The sequence below is a fragment of the Sceloporus undulatus genome, chromosome 4 (genome assembly GCF_019175285.1).
Source record: "Sceloporus undulatus isolate JIND9_A2432 ecotype Alabama chromosome 4, SceUnd_v1.1, whole genome shotgun sequence".
NCBI lineage: Eukaryota > Metazoa > Chordata > Lepidosauria > Squamata > Phrynosomatidae > Sceloporus > Sceloporus undulatus.
In genome coordinates, this window is record NC_056525.1 from 239,270,740 (window position 1) to 239,296,781 (window position 26,042).

Below are 26,042 nucleotides of genomic sequence, written 5' to 3' on the forward strand. Positions count from 1 at the left end.
CAAATAAAGAAATCACCACACAGTGGAGCAATGAAATGATAGAATGGGAATTACTTTAGGACAGAGGGGGACCATGAAACCTTCCAAATGTTGGATGGCAGCTCCTAATCTAGCTAAGTGAGAAAAGTCAAAGGTTGCATTCCAGCCACCGGAGAGCTTCCATGAGTGATTAGAAGTCAATGATTAAGAAAGCTACATGGACAGCCAAACTGGGTTGCTTACCAATAGTTTATGGGCACTTTGATTTGTTGATGCAACCTCTGTGTAAGCTCCATTTGAATGAGATTATGGAGATGGGGATCTCATAGTTTCTACTGAACACTTAAATAGTTATCAACAAACTGTTGCAAATCCACTTAACCAATCAACTGTACACCTTGAGAAATAACCCTTTGGTTAAATGAGATGGATGACAGTAGTCTTGGCTATGTTCCATTACTACTGGTATGACTTTAGTAACAACGGCCTCCTGAATACCTCCACTCTCATCAGAAATTCTTTCAACCCCATCATAGCTGCAAAAATGGCTCCATATTTTCTTGCTGCCTCAGTGCAAGTGTCAAGGAATACCAGGTGCTGTAGGTTGTACTTTAGAAAAAAGTAAGGCAAAGCACCTTGGAGTATTCCATGTCCAAGAAAAGTCTATGAATTCATGGAGTCTCTGTAAGTCAATGGGCGGTTTTGTGGCATGCACAGAAAGACACATGTACACATGTAACAGTGAATCAGCAAATTTGGGTTTCTCCTATTGCCCTCTGTTCTTTGTTGATTCAGTTGAGCCCTGGAACTTGGACATGTTTCACACTTGTTACTTCCCCAGCGCTGACTCCTTAAGTAGCCGGATATACTCATCCCACTTGCAGGACAAAGGGGAGAAAAATAGTGAAACAAACCAGGAGAGAGAAATGATCTGTCTTGATGGTCCTTGTAACTTACTTGGAAACAAAACCTGCGTCATTAGCCCTCTTTATTGCCCAGTCTTCCATTTCAGGAGTGAAGGAATTCAAGTGGCAGCAGCTATAAAAACCTGCTGGAGAGCGACCCTGATTGTGCAGGTAAGGATCCCTCTTACCTGATAAGAGGACCAACCTTCCTGCATCCCAGAATGGGTCCCTTACTTTTCAGCACTCTGCTTTGCATTCTGAATATAGCATCAGCCAACATCTTTGGTAAGTGAATCTCTATTTTTTCCATTATTTGCAGATTATATCTAGAATATCCATCAGTCTTTGTGAAGAGGTTACAGACCTGAAATAAATGAAATGAAACAATCATTTAAAGACAGCACAACATATTAATATAACTTATATAAAGTATTTAAGTACAGTGGCCCCTTCCTATATGCGGGGGATCTGTTCCAAACCAGCCCCCTGCGTATGGAAAAAACCGTGTACGCTTTAATACTATTGTTTTTTATGGTGGCACATATCAGGCAGTATGTCAATGTAAAGAAAAAAAATTTTTTTTAAATTACATTTTATTATTGAAATACATTTATACAACTATGACATACAAATAAAAAAACACAAGACAAAACAATACAATTAAGATTTACTAATGTTATTATTATTAACATTTATTTATAGAACACTGTAAAATTTCCACAGCACTTTACATAGTAGGAATAAAAATACAATAAAATAACAACACTAGATAATGAAAAGCCTGCCACACGGCGTACAATCTGAAACATTAACATACAAAATTAAAACATCTCTAAAATAATATAAGTATACAATGGACACATAAGCATTGCAACAGATTAACAACTAACAACTAACAGTGAATGCACACATAGTCCAAACCACTGTGACTTTTGTTCCAGCATCTCTCTTGCCAAAATGCATTGATGCAAAATTTGCTTTTAATAGCAGCCAGTATTTCTCTAGAGGGCAAATAAAATTACACATCAATGGTTGTAGGAAAGGAGGTTGATTTCTTCCTTCACTTGAAAGGAGGGTGAGTCAGACAGAGATCTATGTTTGGCAAATCACTCATCTTCATATATGAAGAAGGAAAAGCTGCCCTTCATCCTCTAGCTAGGTATTTGTGATTTTATTAGCCTCCTGATTAATATGTTCCTTATGTGGCTGCCTTTGGAAGCTCTGTTTGGGTCATCCCTGTTCCATTTTTAGGTGAATCAAGCTTAGAGTTTAGAACAAGGACAGTGACTCCCAGACTCCTCCACTCATATGACCAGTGGCCACTCTGATATAGTTTACAAGTTCCTATATAGGCTATCTTTTAACTACTCCTTATGAGAGAGAGAAATTATACGAAGTATCCTGCAAGATCACACCAAGGGCCTATCTCATTCAGAATGTTGTTCCCACATTGACCAACCAGATGTCATAGGAAGTCCACTCACATGTTGTTCTTACCATCAGGCTTATGCTTTCCTAGAACTGACACACTGAGGTTCATTGTCTCTGATAGTGGACAGAATTTATACCTATCACAATTAGCAGCCACTGATATTTCTTAATGTCAGTATATTCCCTAATATTAGTAGGTTGTTGGGAAGATCTGCTGAAACAACAGTTCTTTTTCTCTGTACTTAGAATATCAGGCAGAAACTCAGCCTCTTCGTCCTTGTGAACTTCAGAGGGAGAAAGCCTTTCAGGGAGGTGAAGACTATGTTCCACAGTGCTCAGAAAGTGGACAGTTCAGGTAAGGTAATGTTCTTGTAGTACAGTGAGTGACCAATCTTAGACAAGGAGATCACAATATCTAGGTGTCATACATATTCCTCCAATCCCTTTCTCCTACCTGCAGGTTCAGCAGTGTTTCTGTGGAGAACATTCCAGTATTGTATTTGCTTAAAACATGGTTTTAAAACTGTGTGTGATAAAGTCTTAAATTCAGCCAACAAAATTTAGGAAAGTTGGAATGCCAGGAAGTCTGGATTCTGTCTTATGGATGGTGGTTGCCAAAGCCATCTTAGATTATAGACTTTAGGAATATCTGTAATATCAAAGCCTAAGAATTCATAGGGATAGCTATATGTTGTCTAATAATACTGTGAATCTCTGTGTTGTCTACTAGGAACATACAGTGCAATAAAAATGCTGATTCTTGCTGGTGTGTAGATGACGAAGGAACTGAGGTGCCAGGAACCAGGCAGCCTGGATCTCCTACTGCTTGTGAGTCAACTGATTTTCTGCTTTTACAGTTCTAAAGACAAACCATCCAGTGTAACACCAATGAACACCAATTACCATATGAGGTTGAGGTGTAAGAAGACACATTTCACAGTGTACATGGAAGATATTTGAAGAAATAAGAAAGCAAGACCACTATCAGGGCTGGCATAGTCAGACACTCACCAAGGCCCATGATCAGAGCTTGAAAAAAGCTTTTTTGCATTGCTGGGATGGCTTGGGGATTTTGGAGTTAGAGTATAAAAAACTAGCTTTTCCAGACCCTGCCCATGATCCAACAAGTGGCTTAATATCAACAGTTCCATGTCCCACTGCAGTTGCTTTACTCACTATTTATGCCTATTTATTTTCTCTGCCACTGCTATCAACTACTTACTCACTTTTCCACTAGTGTTCTCTCTCTGCAAGTTTGTTAGCAACTGTAGAGAAGGAAATCCAGGAAATCCAGCTGCAGCAACCAACAGCTATGCCAGCAAGGTGCCTTGATGGAAGGCCAGTCCAAAAGCTGGAGCCAAAAGAACAACCCTCCCCCTCCGCAACAACCCACTATTCCTTTTAGGAAAGGGAAGACTGCCCATCACTCATGTAAAGATGTGAACATGTCCTGGCATCCATTTAATTGTATTTCTCCAAACCCTGTCTACATTTTCCATATCCTTCAATATTTCACAGATGAAAAGTGGGACACTTGTGACCAAGCAACATGGAAGTGTGGTCATGATGAGAAAAGCCTTTAATGAGGAGGAACATACAAGCTAAAAGAGGCTGCAACAGTTTGTATTTTCCTGAGTCTATAGGGAAGGGCAATATTCCACCCCTTTCTGTCCTTGCTGAATTAATTAAGTATGAACTACATTTGCACTTTGAATTTAGTTTGCATCAAAATAAGCAGTGGCTGAAGTGGTTAAGATGCTTGCTCTGTCGATTGCAAGATCGGCGGGTTGGCAGTCCTAGGCCCAGGTGCCGGTTGATGGGGTGAGCTCCCATCATTAGTCCCAGCTTCTGCCAACTTAGCAGCTTGAAAGCATGCATATGCAAGTAGATAAATAGGTACCACTTTGATGGGAAGGTAAACAGCAATCTGTGCAGTCATGCTGGCCACATGATCACAGAGTAGTCTCTGATGGCTCTGGCTCTTTGGCTTAGTAACGGAGATGAGTATTGCCCCCTATGATCGGACTTGATAACCTTGTCGACGGGGAATGCTTTTAACTTTAAGCTGAGGACAAAGAGGGAAAGCAGTAGGAGGAGAGAGAAACTGGGACATTTTAAAAGCAGCTGAAAAAGTGGGACAACAGAAAATTAATCAGTCAATAAATTGTCTTTTCTCTAGCTTTCTGTTCCTTGACCATAGGTTGCTTCATGTTTACTGAAGCAAAAAAGTTTATGTATGCTACAAATAATCTTTTAGGCTTAAATGCAGGTCAGGAAATAAGAAGAAGACTAGTAATGGGGAGGGCAGCCATGAAAGAACTAGACAAGATCCTGAAATGTGAAGATACGCAACAGAGCACTACAGTTAGAATTGTCCAAGCCATTGTATTCTCCATCATCATGTATGGGTATGAGAACTGAACAGGAAGAAAGCAGATTAAAAAAAATCAACTTGTTTGAGATGTGGGGCTGGAGAAGAGTGCTGAGAATACTGTGGACAGATAAAAAGACAAACAAATGGGTCCTTGAACAGATTAAGCCTGAACTTTCCCAGGAGGCCAAGATGAGTAAATTGAGGCTGTTGTACTTTGGTCACATCATGAGAAGGCATGACTCATTGGACAAAACAATAATGCTTGGAAAGGTAGAAGACAGTAGAAAGAAAGGAAGATTGCACATCAGATGGCTAGATTTAGGAGAGGTCACGGTCATGAATCTATAAGACCTAAGTGGAACAGTGGAGGACAGGGGGTCTTGGAGATCCACAGAGTCACCATGATGTGGGAATGACTTAAGGGCAGCTAACAACCAGGTGCTACTCCCACCTATATCAGGCACATTGAGTGAATTGCTTAAACCAATACTTTAATAAATCATTAATAAAATATTAATTCAATAGGTCTATTTGAGTTGGAACTATAAATTGGATTTATTAGGGTAGATAATCTCCATATATGATCAGCTAGGCATCAGTTTGCCAAAGCATGAACATTTTTATGCTCAATGATGCCTCTGTCTGCCATAGGTTTATCATTTTGCCAGCTACAAAAGCAGCGGATCCTGGTCAGTCGCTACATCAACAGTAGCATTACTTCTTACATCCCACAGTGCCTGGACTTTGGTGACTTTGATCCAATCCAGTGTGACCTACGCCTGGAGCAGTGCTGGTGTGTGGATGGTGAAGGGATGGAGATTTATGGCACAAGACAGAAAGGGAAGCCAAAGCGATGTAAGTACAGTAGTGCTGTGTTGAAATGAAATTATGAACTAAATTCAACCATGGCAGCTTCCTTTCTGGACTCTCCAACAAAACTGAGGGCCTGAAGAGACAGGCCAAAATAAAGCTGCTTTGGGTCACTTTGGGGGTATGCTGTTTAAGTGACACCTACGCATCTTAAGAGGCCAGAAGCTGCACCAAAGCCGTGTTCCAGTCCTTAGGACTGGAGCATGGCTTTGGCGCAGCTTCCAGCCTCTTAGGATGTATGCAGCATTTAAACAGCATGCCTCCAAAGTGATCCAAAGCAGCTTTATTTTGGCCTGTCTCTTCAGGCCCTTAGTTAATTATAGTACAGCAAGAGTGGCCTTGGGCAAGTCACATGCTCTCAGCCTCAGGGGAAGGCAATGGCAAACCTCCTTCGAACAAATCTTGCCAAGAAAACCTCATGATAGGGTCGCCTTAGGATCTCTGTGAGTCGAAAATGACCTGAAGGCACACAACAAAAACAGCAACAACAACACTCAGAAAACATTAGCACCTGACCAACTACAAATCCCAGGACTATGTAAGATGTAGCCATGGCATTTAACATGGAATAAAAAAAAACATGCTGTGTGAAAAGGCCGACAGACTTAGAGACCTAAATCCAATGGTTAACCCCAGCTAGAGCAGACTAATTGAGTTAATGGAAACTTCTCAACAGACAAGTAATTTCTGTTGACTCGGTCTATCCAGTTAGATTTAATGTAGAATTCTTTAATTGTGTGAACCTCTTGTTGAGGTTTCGTAGGGTTGCAATAAAAAACAAAGTAGATTCTGGAAGTCTAAAATCTGACCTGTACTATATTCATAAGGTTGGAGAGGGATGGGAGCCTGGAGAGAGACACAAAGATCTATGAAATGGCAGAAGGCATTGATTTGCTCCAAGTATTACATTTAGATTACCACCATTTTACAGATCCCTATGCCTCTCTCCAGCCTTGCGTCTCTCTCTAGCCTTGCAAATTCAGTAAAGGTATGTACTACGATACTTTTATTGAAAAGCCAAAAAAATTCCAACTCCTAAATACTTCTGGTTTCAAGCATTTTGGATAAGGGATAGCTAAACTTTTCTTTTATATTTTGTAAGCTGCCTTGGGTCCCTGAGTGGGAGGAAGATGAATTATAAATTGAATGAATGAATTAGTTCCCAAAGTAGAGAATTTCATAAATGTGACTTTGCCCTTGTATCTATCAACTTTTTATTTGCTAATTAAGGCACAGAGAACAGGTCCACCTGTTAAAGTCATCCCTAGTATAGCTTAGATCTTGAAAATTTAAGTGTTGTGGCCACTGCACTATCTCTTTACTGATATGTCAAAATCCCCAGACATCTTTTCCTCCTGCCTACCCAGGGAGGAGAGTGGATACAACTGCTGATGTAATGCCTTTACCCATCAGGTCCTGGGAAATGTGAAATCCGAGACCGTCGCATTCTGCACGGCGTGGGGGAAAAGAGCCCACCCCAGTGCTCAGCTGATGGGGAGTTTTTGCCTGTTCAGTGCAAGTTTGTCAACACAACAGACAGGATGGTCTTTGATCTTGTTCATCATTTCAACAGGTAAAAAACAATCCTCAGTACCCTGTGGCTGAATCCACTGGTAAGAAATATAAAATGACACTGAGAGGCACAGACTTTCACATATCATTTGTGGCTGATTCTATTGGTATCAATAGATGACATTCATATATGTTGTCATTTGAACCCTTATGGTTGCTCTGTGCCTACACAGAAGTGGTGTGAAAATCATTCATGTCTCAGTTTTGTTGATCTTCTTTGAATCCTAGCTGCTTTTTTTATTTTTTTTCTTCCATACTGCATTGTGAAACTGTGTTGGCTTGTATAATTTATCTATTTCATATAACTTTACTGATGAAACTATGTTTCTGTATGTTTTCTTCCTCCACCATTTCACTTTTCTCTGGCCATATTCTCTACCCCACACACACATTTTCTCTATTCCTGTGATATATATTAATGTTGTTTTGTATTTACTTTGTTTCCAAGAAGCACCCTATTAGTTTGCATATCTGTGAATGCTCAAGGCAAGGTGCCCATTTTCTTGCCATGTTTTTCTCAAATGCTATCTTTGTTGACACTGTTGAATACAATGATTTTTTTCTCAATTATTTCTACAAAGGAGGACCTGGCTACTTTGTGGAAAACACTAACTCTCCAGATCACCCTCCTTCAATGCTCTGGCTAGTAGTAACATTTAAAGGGACACCTTGTCTAGGTAGCATATGAACCCAACATAACCTTTCCATGCCATACCATTTCTACACATACAGAAATGTAGCAAGTATTGATTTGTGCCACTAGAGGGCAAGATAATATTGATGACACAATGTCCAGCTAAAATGATGTTTAGCTTTCCATCCAATAGACTCCAATCCAAACAGAGATTTTTTCCCCTCTTTTTGGAAGACTGTATTTGTTCTGGCTCAAAGAATCTTCTGTAACAAGCTGTACATGGCACAACCATCACCACTCAAATATATCCTTTGCAGAGTGGAAGAGAAGAAGGGCTTTTAAAATGAAGCCTTAAGCCACTTGCAGAATGTCCTCCTAAAATCGTAAAACTATAAAGTGCACAGGAACTACAATATTTATTTGCAAGGAGGATTTGGAATCATCTGTGATGTGTGGAGGAGGCTGTGCATAGAAAAGAAGGAAATTCCTCTCTTTTCTCCCCATCTAAAGGGTCAGAGTGCCAAGGGGCTCACTCTGCTTTTAGACTGGCACTACAAGTGTGATGCCACAAGGCTTTTCTCCCCTAAGTACAGCCGATGCCTTTCATAGGAAAAGCAAGAGTAGATGGACTCAACCGGTTTCTTTAGCTGGAGAGGTGTGTGATATGTCCCTCTCCAGGTGATCATATAGCATCCCCAGATATGGCAGAGAGGTGTTCAGAGATGAGACCCACCCCAAATGAATAGATGTACAAGGGATATGTGAGAAGACTAATAGGGCCATAGTGGTGATTCCCACTGCTGCCCCACTCCTCTACCCACCTGTGCCAGCTACATACATGAGAAAGGCTTCTGTTGCGTGGGTGATTTCTGTATATATACCTTGGGGATGCATTCAGTCCATGGGTTGAAATTTGGTCACCCTAACATAGTGTCTCAGGCATCAGGAAGGAAGATCAAGATATGACCTCGCATTCAGTTCTGTCCGTGTTCTCCACACTCTGGTTGATTCATGGGATTTCCCTCAAAATTACCAAGCACCATTGTGTATAGGGATGGCTACCTAGGACCAAGTGAGTGACCTAGACCAATTAGTGCCTTTCTCGTGCCTATAAAATCCAGGCTGTGTCTACTTTGCAACTTACAATGTCCTAGGAAAAACTGCTATCTCAGTGCATTTGGGGTTTTCAAAGGCTGGGCAAAGAATGGGTCCTTTAGAAATGATGAGAGGGATGGTGATGTCACCAGTTAATCATGGGTCCCATGCCCGTTCTAATGGATTAATTTTCCTTTTAGATTCCCAAATGTCTTCCAAACATTTAGTTCCTTCAGGAGCTTCTTTACAGAGGTCTCTGGCTATTGTTACTGTGCAGACAGTCTAGGGCGGGAACTAGAAGATACAGGTGAGTACCTGTCAACTCCTATAGTATCCTATCCTATCTATCCTGTATTATCTCTCCATTGTACGTGTCTTTGAAAAGCTTGGTGGAGGAAAGAACACAATGGGTCTTCTTTGGACAGGTTTCTATCCCCTCCATTCTCCCCACAGTCCCTTCTCGCCTCCATTTTTCCTGGCTGTGCTTAATTGAGAGGTTCCAGATTTCAAGTCAGATGTTGATTTGGGAGTTCTACCTCCATTTAGTGGTTATGAGTTGCAAATCCTCCATAGCCAGAGAAAAGCACCCTGTCTATGCTTGCAACTATTTTTTTTATCATTTTCTTCTTCTTTCACAGATATCAGCAGTTCTTAAGGCTCTTAGATTTCTGGGGTTTCAGAAACTTGTTCAGCACATTACAGCTGCTAATGTTTTTATTCTCTGTGGATCCATTACACAGAAATATGGATTCAATACCATATGGAAATACTTCCATATTATCAATAATAAATTTCTTTTGGAAGCAGTTTTACAAAGCATTGCATTTAGGGTTTTCTCTTATTATCTGTTTGGGAGAGGAAGGGAGTTTGGTTTCTTTCTTATTTTACACTGGAGTTTGGTTTTAGGAGAGGGAGTTTGATTTCTTTTTTACATTATATGATGCTTTTGGCATCATTGGGGTCCAGAGCTCTGATTAATTGTAACTAAAACGCGTGTCAAACAAACCAAAGACTCTTCTTGCTATACATACTAGCCAAGATGGTTTCACACAGGCCACATTCAAACCATCTTGGGGCTATTTCACATTAGACAAATATGGCACTATGATCCCACTTTAACTGTCATGGCTCCATCCTATGGAGTTCTGGGATTGGCAGTAAAGGAAGGGGCTGAGAATTTACAATGGTTGGCCTGAATGCTCCATGCCTCAGAAGAAACATACCAAGAAAGCTCCATGATAGGTTCACCTTATGCTTGCTATATGTTGGAAATGATTTAAAGGCACACAACAACAACAACAGCCTGGTTCCATTTTGGAAAGGACACTGGAATTCTCATTTGGTTCAGTTAATACAAGAATAATATATGAAATTCGCTTCTACCCCTAACTTTAACCACAATGCTCACCTTTCCTACATCAGAATTCTTACTTTGGCCAGAAAATATATTGTGACTCACCCAGTGCAAGTTTTTATTTTTCTTGGTAGGGTTAAATACAAAATCAGCAGAAAAATCACGTAAAATACAAGAATGACCCATTCTCAAGTTGCAAAACACATCAGCAGGCTATAGCAGTCAGATAATGCACTGGTACAATATTTTAAACCCTAATTAACTTGTTATGCAGATGAGACAAATAAATAGAAGTGTGTTAAATTGACCTGGGATTGTCACGGTGTTTCTATGATAGAAATGTGTAAACCACACCAGCACACCTTGAAGAATGAGCTCTCAAAATAGCAGAATAACTTCTATTTAGAACCACAGTTCTGAAGAAACAGCAACAAAAATGCCATTCAAAAGGAAAGTCCAGTTATCCTTTTTATATCTTTGCTGAAATATTCCAATAATAATTAAAGCTGGAGAAAAAAAATCACATGATACTCATAGTGGGACGAATTCCCTATATTCAAAATAGCTAGACAAATAGTCAGCAGCTTAAATTTTAAAATCAGGTTTTGTGTCTGGTAACGTCAGATCTTACTATGGAGAAAAATTTGGCACTAACATTTTCAATCACCCTCCTTATTCAACTAGGTTTATCAATGGGATCTGAACAATAACGTCTCAGAATTTACATTTAGAGGTTTCATGTTCTTAGAATTGCTGTTGTTTTTATATGCCTTTGAGTCAACTCTGACTTAGAGTGACCCTATCTTGGAGTTTTCTTGGTAAGATTTATTCAGATGAAGTTTGCCATGGTCTTCCTCTGAGGTTGAGAGAGAGTTTGACTTGCCTAAGGTAATTTGAACCCTTGTCTCCTGGTTCTAGTCTAACACTCAAACTCAAACTACTGAACCACTATGTCTCTTTTAGAATTACATTAACACATTTGACTGTGTGATTGTAAATTTTGTTTTAGATTTATCACTGCTAAATTAAGAAAAGAAAAGGGAGATGCGTTGCTCTTGGTACGGTGCCATGTGTTAAAATGCTGTTCTGTTTTTCCCTTTCTTCTTCCAGGGTTGGAAATGTTGCTAGAGAATGTTTATGACACAGTTTTTGCATCGCTGAAACAGGTTCCCACTTTTAGTGAAACCAGCATGTATAGGATCTTGCAGAGACGTTTTCTAGGATTACAGCTTGCTACAACTGGCCGATTCCGATGTACGTAGCCCAATGCTTAGAAGGATGCATGATAAGATATAGGTCTGGCCAAAGATATTTTGCTGCCTAAAGTGAAGGATTTGATATCCTGCTACCATTCCTTGTACAGAAGTGAACTGAATAGGTGACTGACTTCAACACTGAAAGTCATGTAAAACAGGACAGTATCATCCAGTACATTCAGAATAAAAGAATAATAGAATCTTAGAGTTGAAAGGGTCTGAAAGGGCCATCTAGTCATGGACAACAGCAAAATAACTTAGGGACACTTCTATTCTCCACAGGGCCTGCTATATATCCTCCTTGAAGCACTCCTTCTCTTTGCCTAATGATAGGGCTAGCCCTAATATTACAGGGCAGATACGATGCTTTATGGAAAGTGTTTTGAAATTTAGTTCCTGACCACAGGAGCCACAGAGGCAACTTGGAATTACTAGCTTGTTTAGAGCTTGCTCCTGCTACTGGTAAAATCATGCATCCGCTGAGACCCCAAGATCAACAAATGTGGTCCTAAATTGCAAAGATTCTCAGGAGTCCAGGATCCTTCTTGTCAGGGTTTTTCAATATTCAAAAATACATTTTCAACAATTTTTCCTCTAATATTTTCAAATATTATTTCGATCTTTATTTCAGTGGCATCTTTGCAGTTGGCCAACCCCCACCACTGCATGGATCAGGTGACACAAATTGCCAAGAGAACATGATATTTATATATAGAATGGCTTCCCTTTGGCTGCCTCCAAGCTGACAACTTGTCAAAACAGGATTGCAACTTGGTTACATAGGATATATAGCAGACACAAAGGACTAAATCCAATTGTTAGCCTCAAATAGAATTAACTCATTACCCTACATGAGCCCTACTAGTACATGGATGGAGCACTGCAAAACTCTTAAGAGCTACACTAAGCTGTTAGATGTTCCTTTTCTGGCATGTTCCATTGCTGTAAACCCAACACAAAAGTGTGTATCAAAATTGTTTTGTTTATCTAAAAATTTGCCTTATACTTATGTCCTAGGCCCGACCAAGTGTGAAATAGAGAGATTCACTGCCATTCGTTTAAAAGAGAATTACAGACCATTGTGTGATGATAAAGGAGCCTATAAGCCAACACAGTGTCAGCTGGATGGACAGTGTTGGTGTGTGGATACTGAGGGGCAGGAGCTCTCTGGAACAAGAAGTAAAGGGCAGCATCCAACCTGTGGTACGTAAAACCAATCATAGATCTGTGGAGCCATTAGATCTACACTTGAATCCTAAGAAAATCAGGAAAAAAGTCATTATTTTCTTGAAACTGTCCACACAATCTCTGTGAACAATAGTTACATCTGGGTACTTTTCTCTCTATGTCTAGGTGAAGAACGTAGTTGTGTCTTTGAGAGACAGCAGTCTCTGTCCAAGCTTTTTTATGGCCCCATTGGACATTTCAGTCAGCAGAGTTTATTCTCTACTGCCCAAGAGTCACAGAATACAGCTGTGCCCTCAAGGTTTTGTCCTCCTTCATTCAAGGAACTATTTGTGGATTCTGGGCTGCTATCTTCCATCCTAGAAAATCCAAGTTCTCCCCAGCTCTCCTCACTTGAATCCATCCTCAGTGAAGCAATTGGAGGGATGTTTCCTTCGAGAGACCTTGCTCAGCTTGCTCTTCAGTTCACCACCAATCCTAAGAGGTTCCAAGAAAACCTTTTCGGGGGGAAATTCTTGAAAAATTTGATCCAGTTTAACTTCACAGGAGCCCTTGGTCCTAATGGCAAATTTAATTTGGATCAGTATTTCCGGGAGATCGAGATGAGAGATGGTTTTGCTGAACTGGCCCAACAAATCTCCCTGGGGGGACCACAGGAGAAGTTCAATTTGAACCGGACTATTGTAGACAGTTTTGGTCGCTCTGTCAACTTGCAAGACAATCAGAATGCTGTCAAATTTCTAACTTTCCTCTTTGAAGCCCCAGAGTTTTTCTCATTTCTGGAGCGTGTGATTTCTGTTCCAGAAAATATCGCCCAAGATTTAGGTGAAGTTGCAAGTCTAGTGTTGAAATCCAAAGACTGCACAGAGGAGACCAAAAACTTGTTTGTCCCAGCTTGCACAGAAGAAGGGAGATATAAGGAAATGCAGTGCTATGCAGGGGACTGCTGGTGTGTGGACCTGAGTGGCAAAGAGATCCCAGGGACCAGAGTGCGTGGCACACGCCTGAGGTGCCCAACAACATGTGAAAAGCAAAGGGCAAGTCTTCAGCGCTTAAAAAGTAGCCAGCCAGCAGGCTCTGAACTGTTTGTTCCTTCATGTACTCAGGAGGGACAGTTTCTCCCACTTCAGTGCCATGGAAGAAACTGTTTCTGTGTCAATTCAGAAGGCAGGACTGTTCCAGGAATAGATGACAATACTGGGGGGCCCATGCAGTGTAAGTTTTATCTTTTGCATTTTTACATACCTTGTTTGTCTTCTTTCCTTTTTTGTGGGATGCTTCTGATGTTGTAACAGAAATTTCAGGAAACTTAAAGTTCTTTTGGCAGAGCAAGGAATTAACAAGAGGACCTAGTAATATGAAAATCCATAAATTTATTTCCAATTGTCGACAATGGAAAACATTGAACGCAGTGGAATTCCAGTTCCAAAAAGCTGAGATCACGAACAAGACAAAATGGCTCTTTTTATATTATTGAAGACAAAGAAGCTTCTTCAATACACCTGATTGGCTAATTACAATTTAAACATACAGAATTCTTACAATCAGAACAGAAATACATGCATACATTAAAACTGCATCATCACTCCTTACCCCCTCCTTTAGGAATATAGTAGCTTTCCTTCTAACCTTGCTTCTGAACATCAACAATGCATCCTTATCTTAAATTGTGTATATTATGTCTAATTTTGTTGGTGCCAGCTTCTTACGGGTCATGATGCTCTTTTTACTCCTTTGCTCTACTTTTTTTCTAAACTCCAAGCCTCTATTTTAAAAACCTATTTTTCTTTAACCAAAGCAACTCCATGTTTCTATGGCTTTTTATTTCAACAAGGAATTTCCACCACAATGTTGGTTTATTGTACTGATGGTGCTGGAGTCATAACTTGGGTCTGTAGAGGGAGGTAGCAATTGAATTCAACTAAGCCATCTCATCTAGGGAATACTGTTACAACTTGCCCCTCTGACACATCTGCCATTTCCCCAAGAGGTGAGATGTCCCAGAGGCTGTGCTACCCACTTTGGCTTCCCGTGGAGGAGAAGTATTGATTAAAGATAGCTGAAGATGTTTTGCAGCATGGGACAGTAGATGGAGTTTCTATCTATGCAAGTCAAGACAAAGAAGAACTAAAGGAGAAGTGGACAATGTGCAACTCTCAGGCTACACATAGGCCCACAAATCTGTTTCTGTGGCCCCAGATTTTACAAGACTTTCCTTCTTCTGGCAAAAATATGAGGATATTGCTTTTCCTGGAGGCCTCAAGGAGTTGTGTTCACATGATAAATAGATCACTTTTGTCAACTTGTGACACCCCAGACATGGGGCATGTTTGAAAGTGCATGCAGCTGCTTGGGGAAACTAACCCTCTAGACCCACAGCTGAGCCCTGACTTGGCATGAGGCAGAAAATCCTACAAGTACTTCTCTTCCCTCCCCTTAATAAAAATATCAATAATATATTCCGACTAGAAATTTGCTGTCCCTTCATGATGCTAGAAACCTGCTCCCTGAATTAACTGAACAAAAAACTGGAAAGCATGTATTCGCAGTAGAAGAATGAAATGAGACAAAGTCCCACATGCTATGTGATGGTCCAAAAACTTCCATTTCTTAAAAAGGCCAATGTGTTTCAGCCTTATCACCAGTTAACCTTCAGGGGCTATTATAAAATAAACAAAAACATGTAACCTCTGAAAACATAATTACTTAAAAATTAATTGACACCATTTAATTTTTTAAAGAAATTATATTTTTAGAAGTGATTTATGTGTTGTTTGAATACAATTAAAGTAAATGTGTTTATTAAATTTACAGTAAATTTATTTTATAATAGTCCTCGAAGAAGGCCAGTTGGTGATAAGGCTGAAATGCATTGGGATTTTTAAGAAATAAAAGTTTTTGGACCATCACATTGTGCCTGAAGTAACCACCTTGCTTCACCTAATGGTAGGGCCAGCCCTAACATTAGAAATGTGGTCCTTTCACAGTTTACAAATACAAATGTAGAAGATCATAAGGAGAGGGCAAGCTTCTGTTTCATGAGGAAACTATGGGCCTCTGGATTTTATGGGGCTCTATTTAACACCAGCCTCTGCAATGATACCATCTCAACAGCCAGGGATGATGGTAGTTGTGGTGTATCATCATCTTCTAAAATACGAATAGGCTTCAGTCCATTCCTCTGTTATCAAATTTCTAGGGGAAGATTCGTAATCCCACATATCTTACTCTTACAGATGAGTAGATACTGTGTACTGACTTTACTCATTCTTTTCTATTGCATCTTTTAGTACAGATTCTTTATCTCTTATCTGGAATTCCAAAGTCTGAAATATTCCAAAATCCAAAATTGTCCACACAGGTGGCTGAGATAGTGACACCTTGGCTTACAGTGTACATAAACTTTGTTTCATGCACAAAATTGTTAAAAATATTATGTATGAAATTACCTTCAGGCTACGTATATAGGATGTACATGAAACATAAATTAAGTTCATATTTAGACTTGGGTCCCATCTCCCAGATCTCTCTCTCTCTCTCTCTCTCTCTCTCTCTCTCTCTCTCTATATATATATATATATATATATATATATGCAAATATTCCAAAATCTGAAAAACTCCAAAATCCAAAACATATTATTATGCATCACTTTGATGTAGATCCTTTTATCCTTAGATGTAAGTGGCTTTAAAATCTTTGTAAATAAATAATTAGGCAATCATGCAATTTAAAAAAAACCTAATCAGTTTAATAGATTGCTCAGCTAAACAATACAGGCAGTCCCTTAAACAATTTCATGCAATCTCTGCTTAGCAATTTTTATGGTTTATTTTCCCATAGGTCCTAGTGACTGCCAACTCACAGGTGGCCAGGCCTTTTTACAAACGGTGCAGAAACTACTGCTGGATCCCACTGCCTTGCCTCAATTGTCCAGTGTTTATATCCCACAGTGCAACCTAGATGGTCAATGGAGGCAGGTCCAATGTAATGGCCCTCCTGAACAAGCTTTTGAATTGTATCAAAGATGGATCACCCAGAATAACAATGGCAGACCTCTTCCAATCACTGACTTGGTGGGCATACTCCTTGACTATAAGGAGAGATCACAGCAAAACTTTGAAGACTTCATCAAAACTCTCTATGAAGCTGGCCATCAGAATATCTTCCCAGAGCTCTCCAAATATCCTTCCTTCAATGCAGTTCCTCAAGATGTGCTGGAGGGCAGGTCTACAGACAGTTCATCACAGAATCTCTTGCTGCAGCCATTCACTTTCTGGCAGCTTCTTCAGTCAAATCTCATCCATTATCCAGGATCCTATGGGGATTTTAGCATTCCACTTGGGCATTTTGACCTTCGCAATTGCTGGTGTGTGGATGAAAAGGGACAAAGGCAAGGCGACAAAGCTGATGTGAACAAGATTCCAAATTGTAAGTAATTCATGCCAGTTACTAGTTCTTGTGTTGTGAATATTTCTGGGATCCAGCCAAAAACATAGCCTAGTTAAACATCTATAGTGTGTTTCACAGTACAAATATATCTCACTTAACAAAATAGATGTGTTTCTGGACTTGCTTCTTTACCAAACACTTGGATACTACAGGCAGAGATAGCACGGAAAGAATAGGGATAGGTAGACCACAAAAAAAGAAGATGCACAACATTCCAAATAATATTCCACTTATTAGAACTTGTGTTGTAATTATTTGTGGGATCTGGACAAAAAATGTGGCCTAATGAAACATCTAAAGTATGTTTCACATTACAACAACATGTTTCAGCAAATGTTTAATCCCATACTAGCAATATGCACATGTAAAATGAAATAGAAAGATCAGATTAACCATGGAAAAATAATTAAAAAACCCACTTTTAATCTTCTAGAAAATCTCTTCCCAAATGCATCCAGATTTGATTTTTCTTTCACTTTCACCAGCCTCAACTTTTTGCTGATGAGGCAGAGCTATCTGTTGCCCCATTTTCTCTCTGCTTTGCTGAGTAAGGGATTTAGGAGGCAGCTGCTGTTTCTCCCATTGTAGGCAGGCACAGCCACTACAACAGGGAAAGCTAGACTGCATCCGCACTACAGAAATACTTAATGCTATGGAATTATGTGAATGGAAGTTTGTTGCAGCTACAACAGAACATCATTCCCAGAATTGCACAGCATTGAGCCATGGCAGTTAAAGTGATGTCAAACTGGGTTATTTCTGCAGTGCAGATGCAGTACTAGAGTAGAATCCCACTGTCTCCCAGCTAAGGTTTTGTTTTATTGCATTATTTAGTGTAAACACTATGAAACCCAGCACTGAAAGTCTGAGTTTTTCTAGCTCACAACAGACACAAAAAACACCTTCAAGCTAGACAGAGGTGAAGGTGGGTGGGCTGCAGAGGCACAAAAAGATTTTGCAAAAAGGAATTACTTTCTCAGAGATTTTGTTAATTGAGGTAAGCCTGTATTCTTGTAAATTTTTCAGGGGGGGGGATCAATATTTCGTTTTAATTCTTCACTCCACTGACAAAAAAATGAATGGGTTTGTGGCGTCAAAGTATCTCAGGGCAAATTACTGAGAATACCTAGTGCATGCCATAACACAAGACTGGGAGCCAGAGAGCATCTAGATTATGTATTTCCGCTCCTATCAGTCCCAGAAAACCTGCTGAGTGGTGAGCAATAAACTGGAGTTGTAGTTTACCAACATCTGGAGAATCTCAGGTTGCACAGTGCTTCTATACAATATGTCACCACATGCAATTGTTCTTTTTTTTTTAAAGTGCCTCCGGTGACAACTTTCCTTTTCCAGTAGAACAACGTAGATCAAGAGTTACACTTGCTTATGGACAGAAAGCATATTTTCAAAATTCAGAAAATGTTTTTCGAGCATTGAAAAATCCTGATAGACAAATCCTGAACTGATGAGACTCTTCACAATTCAGGAGTTATTATGTGAAAAATTCACATGTAATTCTGTTTTCTATGCAAATCAACCCTCTGCAAATTTTACACAGAATTCCCAATTACAGTATTTTCTGCACAGGAAACAGCATTTTCTGCAGGGAAAATAATATTTCAATGGAGAAATGTTAATTCCTGTGCAGGAAATTCTGTAATTGAGAATTCTGTGTAAAATTCTCAGAGGGCAATTTGCATAGAAAACAGGATTTTATGTGCAAAAAAACAACATTTACTATGCAGGAATTAATATTTCTGGATTTAAATATTTTCCATGCCAAAAATGTTGTTTTCTGTGCACAAAATGCTGTAATTGGGGATATATTCTGCATAATTATGATTTGCATGGAAAACAGAATTTTCTGTGCAAAATACAGCATTTTCCACATAGGAATTACCATTATCGTTATAGTTTCAAAACATATTCCTTAGTTTCCAGTGTCTCAAAAATGCATAAATACTTTTATGTATGTTTTTTTGACACAACAACAATAATAACATGATCTAAATGCTACAAGCTGTTGACTAGGGGTAGAAAACACACTCTTTCCCATTGATTTCATTGTCACCTTAACTTCTACAATGAGCACAAAAGCCCAGCATCAATCAGTCTCTGGCACATGTGCTATTAACCCTCCATCCCCATAACTGTGAAAGTGTTTGCGTATTTATTATAATAGTTCTGTTCTTCCCTATATCATTGGGATCTTACACAATACATTTTAAACATGTAAAACAGTAAAACTTGATTTACATCAACATAAGGATATTACAGAGTCTAGCAAGATAAAATATAAGGGAGTTTTAAACTGTTTAATTTAGTTTTAAACTCCCTTATGTTTTTTGTACGATGGATTATTATAAAATAATATACAGGTACAGATTTGGATGAAATCAATTGATAAAATACAAATAATAACATCATAACGCTACATAACAAGTCAACATGTTAGAGCCTTATCGGAATTAACCAGAGTGGAGTAATTTGTTTGGTGAACTGCTAAATGAGTTAGGCTATCCCTTGTAAAATTACAATCACAGGTTCAAATACAATTGCTTGTCTCAAACAGAGCAGCCCCATTGAAGCATTTGCTGAATGACATATCAACGCTTACCTAAATCCCAAAATGTAATCAGTCTAGTGTAGTTGGGGGCAACTAGATTTGATCGACAATATAATATGTCTTTCTCGTTGGTCAAAGGAGTTGATTACAAGTAACTAATTCTTTCCAGCCTCACCTGCTAAGAGATGCAAAGCTGCTTTAGGAAATATCTAGATGAAAAACACAAAATAGAGATTCAAGATAGAAATCATTGTAGTCATGATCCCTGTAATCTACTCTGATCTTGATGCTGGGAAACTTTTCCCTCTTCCTCTGGGGTGTGCTGTGACCCCAGACTTGTGTCTGCTGGGTCTCAAGAAAGATACAACAAAATGATGTCAAGTTTGTTGCAGTGTCCCATCTTCATGTGACCATATATATATATATACACACACACACACACACACACACACACACACACACACACACACAGAGAGCGCAGTGGAAAGAGAAGGAAATATAAGACAAAATGAGAAATTCAAGACAATATCCTTTTCATGCCTTTCTTGTTCCATGGCTTCAGTCCACCTTGCATTTCACACCTAATGAATTATTGCAATATAACTAGCAGAGTTTTAAAAACTAATATTGAACATATATAAGTCAAAAGCTGCTAGATCTTTACAAAAAAAAGTCCAGTGAGTCCATCCTTGTACTTTCCACAGTGTCCAGCCAAAAACCTCTAAGGCTGCATCGGCACTGCAGAAATAATCCAGGTTGACACTGCTTTAACTGTCATGGCTCAGTCTTATGGAATTCTGGGATTTGTAGTTTGGTGAGATATTTAGCCTTCTCTGTCAGAGAACTCTGGTGCAACAACAAAGTAAAATCCCAGAATTCCATAGCACTGAGCCATGACAGTTAAAGTAGTGTCAAACTGGATTATTTCTGCAGTGCAGATGCAGCCCCAATCGTATTTGAAAATTAACACCCTCTATTTAATTTTTGGTGGTTAATTTTAAAGGACATGTGCTGGAGGACCTAGAGATTCCTAGAGAGATGCTCTTTCTGGTAAAAAAAAAAAAAAATAGTGGCTTTTTAAAAATGTGGTTTTTCCACTTTCTCGGGGGTCCTGTACCCTTAACCCCAGTGAATGTGGAGGGCCCACTGTATATGCAATATAGTTGTAAATAAACCATGTGAAATGAATGTAAGTTTATATCAGTGTTTTTAGCTTTTATGTTTAAATGTTCCACATATTTCTTGAATGTCCTACATTTTGCAGTGCCTTGTCCTCCTTTGCAGATACTACATCTGGTCCCTCTGGTTCTGTAAAGCCATCATTCTAGAACTGGAGTGGGTCCAATTTGCCATAGTTTTCATTTCTGCTAGCTCATTCACACATTCCCTCTTATCAGTATCCTAGATGTGCGTATGCATTATTGAGAAAACACATTATTGAGAAAACTAGACTACAATATGCTTCTCTCAACTTTGCATGAAAATTCAATTTCAGTTAAGTCAACTCATCAAAACAACCTCTTTTTGAGCTTGCCATTCCATGAGTTCATTTCAATTAAGAGAGTGAAATATTTATAGATGTGATCGGAACAGTATGTCGTACATATAAACACATAACATAAATAAAGGAGCAAATATTAAATACATTTTGAAGAGAATGGGAAGGGAAATTAAATACATGAACTCTAAAGCATCAATAGGAGAAATCCATAGAGTTCCTGAAATTCACACCAAGGTCATTCTAATCTATAAGGATCCCACATGGAACTGCAGTAATCCCACACTTTTCTTATTTCTAAAACTTCCAGCCCAGTTTACTGGGACCCTTTCTCACCTTTCTTTCTCTCTTTCTTCACAGATTTTCCAAAGTCTGCCCCGAAATGCCAGTTTTAACTTTGCAATCTGACACTCAAATTCTCCCCTTCCTTGGAAAGTATGTTCTCAGAAATGATCATAGGCTTTTTAAAAAAAGAAATACTGGTGTAACTGGGTAAAGCATGGAAAGAAATATAGTTGTACTTGAACGTTTTGACCAAAATAGCATTTCTGCCCCACCCAAGAAAATGTATACCTCTCCTGGAGCATTTTCACATTTTTGAGGTTCATTGGGTAGATAAAATATTCCACATATTATGCAATAGGAGACTTAGACAGATATTGATTACATTGATTAACATTATTGAAATTGATTAAAATGCGTTCACATCTGCAAATTTCATTTTAGAAAGAAAGCATAATGTGAAACATGAATAGGAAGAAAATGAGGTGGCATTAGGGGCAGCTCAAAACTGGGAGATGTCTGCATCCCCATAAGTCAATAGGCAACTTAAAGGCACTAATAATAATAATAATAATAATAATGATAATAATGATAATAATAATAATTTTTATTTGTATTCTACTTTTTCACAAAGGAATCAAAGTGGATTCCAACAATATAAATAAAACATCAAACAATTAAAATTACAATTTTTTTAAAAAACCCAACCCCCAACCCTCCCCCCCCATCATAAAATATACATATACACACAATGAAGATAAGATTTGATCAAAATTCTGTTTCTGACTTGTACTTGGCTGATCTTTGCCTGAGCTGTGCATTAATAAAACAACATAAAAAAGAAAATGATGTAACCACATATATAATTTTGTTGTTGTGTGCCTTCAAGTCATTTCTGACTCATGGTGATCCTAAGGAGTTTCTTTGGCGAGATCTGTTTAGAGAGGGTTTTGCCATTGCCCTTATTGGAGGCTGAGACAGTGTGACTTACCCGTTGTCACCCAATGGGTTTCCATGGCTGAGTGGGGATTCAAACCCTGGTATCCAGAAACATAGCCCAACATTCAGATCACTACTCTACTAGATGCAGAGTCCTGGCTCCATAACGTTTGAGAGGAAACTAAGTAAATCTATTTAAATATAAATACTTAAATAAATAAATAATTTTCTATGTTTCTAGTGGGGATAGAAAGAATTTTGCCTAAATTCAGAATACTGGCTATGCTGACTGGGACATCCAAAAAAGTAACTTTTCCAGCTCTCGCCAGAAGACCTCATTCCACTGAGCAATACTGTTGTCTCCCTGCAGGTCCTGGAAAGTGTGAAGCAGCCAAGCAAGAAGCCCTGCAGTTTGTTGACAAAGTGGAGCAACTCATCAACGATTCAAACAGTTCTCATTTTCCTTTTGGGCAGAGTTTTTTAATGGCAAAAGTGGTCATGCTCACTGATGATGAGCTTCTGAAAAATTTCTCCCAACTGGACACCATATTTTCAGAAGAGTTATTGGCCGGGAGTGATTATGCCATCCGGCTGGCGGCACAATCAAGTATGTTTTTTTTAAAGGGAAGTGGCTTCCGTTTCTCTGATGAAATGTATTTTGGGGAGTGGGAACAGAACTCCACACCTTAATGTCCAACTGGGATGTTTAAAGGTAGAATGAAATATGCAGAATATTTCTGTAGAATCTGCTCAATCTCCAAAATTTGCAGAATATTGGAGGAGATGGTTCTGTTGTCCCATTTGCTGGGACAGCCATCATGCAAAAGCTTCCAAATTGAATTTCTGGTATCTCCAGGTAGAACTGAGAAACAGCTATGGCCAGAATCCTGTTGAGGCACTATGCTAGTGTAAAAATAGATACACACGAGGTTTCAAGTGTAGTGCCTTGGACAGCCAATTGTGATGAAAGTGTACACACAGTTTTCTTGCCCACTTTTGACTTGGTGGGCAAGCAATCAAGTTACTAGGTGTCCCTTATTATAAGGGATGCGCCTTAGTCAAGAGCCAGAAAACTTGTCCCATATAGGCATTAAACAAGATAATAAAAATTTCAAGTGTTTGTCAACATGTGGCCCTCAAATTATACACCAATTTCTTTGAGGGGGTGTGTCTGTTGTGAGCATGATCAGTACCCATTATTTGCACTCCAGGCTGAGGGACAATTCAGCCAGTATGTGTGTATGTGCCTTCAAACTGTTTCTTGACTTATGTTGACCCCATGAATTTCATAGAGTTTTCTTGGGCAAGGAATACTCAGAGCTGGTTTAGCCAGTTCCTTCCTGTGAAATATAGCCCACAGCACTTGGTTCTGCCTGTTGATCTCCCATTTAAGAACTAACCAGGGCTGACCCTGTTTAACTTCTAAGAACCTTTTGGGTATTTAATCTTCTGCATGCCTGGCAGCCATAAAATTCCTCCCCTTGTCATGGTGGATGGCCTCATATTATAAGATTTCCAGGGGTTTACAGGTTCCTATGAGATCTGAAATCTTGCAGGAACCTGGAACTGTCATGAGAGGCCATTTTCTCACAAGGTGTGACTTATATAGACTTGCTTCACGTGTCCAAGTTAGTCTTGACTATTCTTTACTGATTCTTTTGAAGTGCTGGCAACCCTAGTGAGGAGCTAATAGATCATTACATGATGAGTTAGCTCAAGATCATGCTTCTCCCCATACTATTGGTTGCACAGTTGTCCGTACTAGTATAGCCATTATTTTTGTCTTTCAATGAATCTGTTTCAGAGAGGTTTAATTTTAATAATAAAATTATTAATTGTTTCATTTTAATTCTTTTAAATTAATAAATGTTTGAATCTAATCATTACTTTTTATATGCTTTTACTTTTCTTTTTGTAACTGCTTTTAATGATATGTATGAACTTAAGCTTCCCTGAGCCCCAGTATTGGAAAATAGGTGGGCTACAAATGAATTAAACACACTACTACTACTACTACAACTAGTTGTTATTGTTGTACCTGTAGCAATAGTAATAATAGTAGTAGCAGCAGCAGCTATGCTGGCATATATTTATGTTATACTAAAAGTATGTAAGTACAGAGTACAAAATGTATGAGGAAAGGTGGAAGGAGTTGGGCATGCTCAGCCTGGTGAAGAGATGAACAAGGAGTGACATGACTGCATTCTTTAAATATCTAAAGCACTGTCGCAGCAAGGAGGCATCAGGTTTGTTCTCTACTGCCTCAGAGGATAGGACTAGGTCTAACGGTTTTAAGTTACAGGAGGTAACTGAACATTAGAAGGAACTTCTTGACAGTAGGACCTGTTCACCAATTTGTAACCAATGACCCATGATGGGGTTTCTTTCCAAGGACTTCTTCAAAACGAAAGCCAGACAGCTACTTGCTGGGGATGTTCTAGCTGGAGTTCTTTCACTGAGCAAGGAGTCAGATCTGATGGCCAGATCCATGATTCTATTATTCATCTGCCTCAAAGCTTGAAAACAATTATTAGTATGTGTAGATTAGACCTGCCTGAGCTAGGGCTTCCAGATGTTGTTGGACTCCAACTCTCATTGTCTCTGACCATTGGCTATGCTAGCTGAGTCTGGTGGCAGCTGTAATCCAACACATGCAGAGGGAAACTTCTTGGGTAGGCTGCTGTAGACAGTGCTGAGCTGCCAGTTTAACACTTCTATTAAAAGTTATCCACAACTCTTTGTACATTTTTAGGAGACCATCCGTATTTAATATCCTTGCTTAACTGGTGCATGTGTCTTCTCTCCTTGCCCACATACTTCTTTTTTCAGCTTTGCATTTTTATTGGAAGACTCTCTTTGCATCAAGTAATTCTGCAGGAGAGGCAGTGCGCCTTGGTTTTCAGCCTTACATTCCCCAGTGTGATGGTCTGGGATACTGGGAACCTGTCCAGTGCTATCAGAGCTCAGGTGAGAGAAGGCTAGGAGATGCTTACTTGAATAACCATTGATGGGTTTCAATGGCTGGTATCTACTAGATACTGTTCCCATTATCTGTTTAGTACTGTAGTTTTCTTTTTGTAGATTGCTTGTGAGACGAAATCAGATGCTTTCAGGTTAGACAATTGTATGTTATGGGCTATGGGCTTTCTGTGGCTTTGGGGGATCTATTTTGATGCCCCTTGAATCCATTGAAGACCCCCTGAAATGGTCAGATTCCCAAGATTAATTTTATGCATTGAAAGAAAATTGAGCAGAACCACAAAATATGCACTTAACTACTGCAGAAATGACCCCACCCCTCCGCAGTTACAAATCTTTGCCTTGGAACTTCATAGAAACTAGGGAATTGGGATTCACAAAACAATATGATACTTCTTTGGTCTTATGCCAGGGTTGGCCAGTCGTTGCAGCCACAATGTTGGTTTCAAGGGCAAATTCAATGCAATTATTTTATTAACTTGAATTGTTAGTCTGTTTGTATCACATGGGGAATCTCTTTGCAAAGGGGCTTGCACAGTCACAGATATTAAATTCAGGTTGCATCTCACTTATCTGAAATGCTTGGGACCAGAGCTGTTTGGGATTTTGGATTGGGGCGGGGGGAGGATTTTGGAATTCCTATATACAAATGTACATAATGAGATATCTTGGA

The 26,042-nt window shown here is 39.2% G+C and overlaps 1 protein-coding gene across 1 annotated transcript in view; it reads left to right on the forward strand.

The window, feature by feature from the left end:
• Positions 1 to 1,105: 1,105 nt before the first annotated feature.
• TG (thyroglobulin) overlaps positions 1,106 to 26,042 on the forward strand; it is a 186,122-nt gene continuing 161,185 nt past the window's right edge. The window contains exons 1-12 of the mRNA XM_042464471.1: positions 1,106 to 1,169; positions 2,562 to 2,670; positions 3,046 to 3,143; positions 5,341 to 5,544; positions 6,973 to 7,132; positions 9,061 to 9,167; positions 11,325 to 11,468; positions 12,488 to 12,673; positions 12,824 to 13,870; positions 16,497 to 17,084; positions 22,761 to 22,997; positions 25,220 to 25,357. Of these exons, the coding sequence (XP_042320405.1) occupies positions 1,106 to 1,169; positions 2,562 to 2,670; positions 3,046 to 3,143; positions 5,341 to 5,544; positions 6,973 to 7,132; positions 9,061 to 9,167; positions 11,325 to 11,468; positions 12,488 to 12,673; positions 12,824 to 13,870; positions 16,497 to 17,084; positions 22,761 to 22,997; positions 25,220 to 25,357 (3,082 nt within the window). The remainder of the gene's footprint in view (positions 1,170 to 2,561; positions 2,671 to 3,045; positions 3,144 to 5,340; positions 5,545 to 6,972; positions 7,133 to 9,060; positions 9,168 to 11,324; positions 11,469 to 12,487; positions 12,674 to 12,823; positions 13,871 to 16,496; positions 17,085 to 22,760; positions 22,998 to 25,219; positions 25,358 to 26,042) is intronic.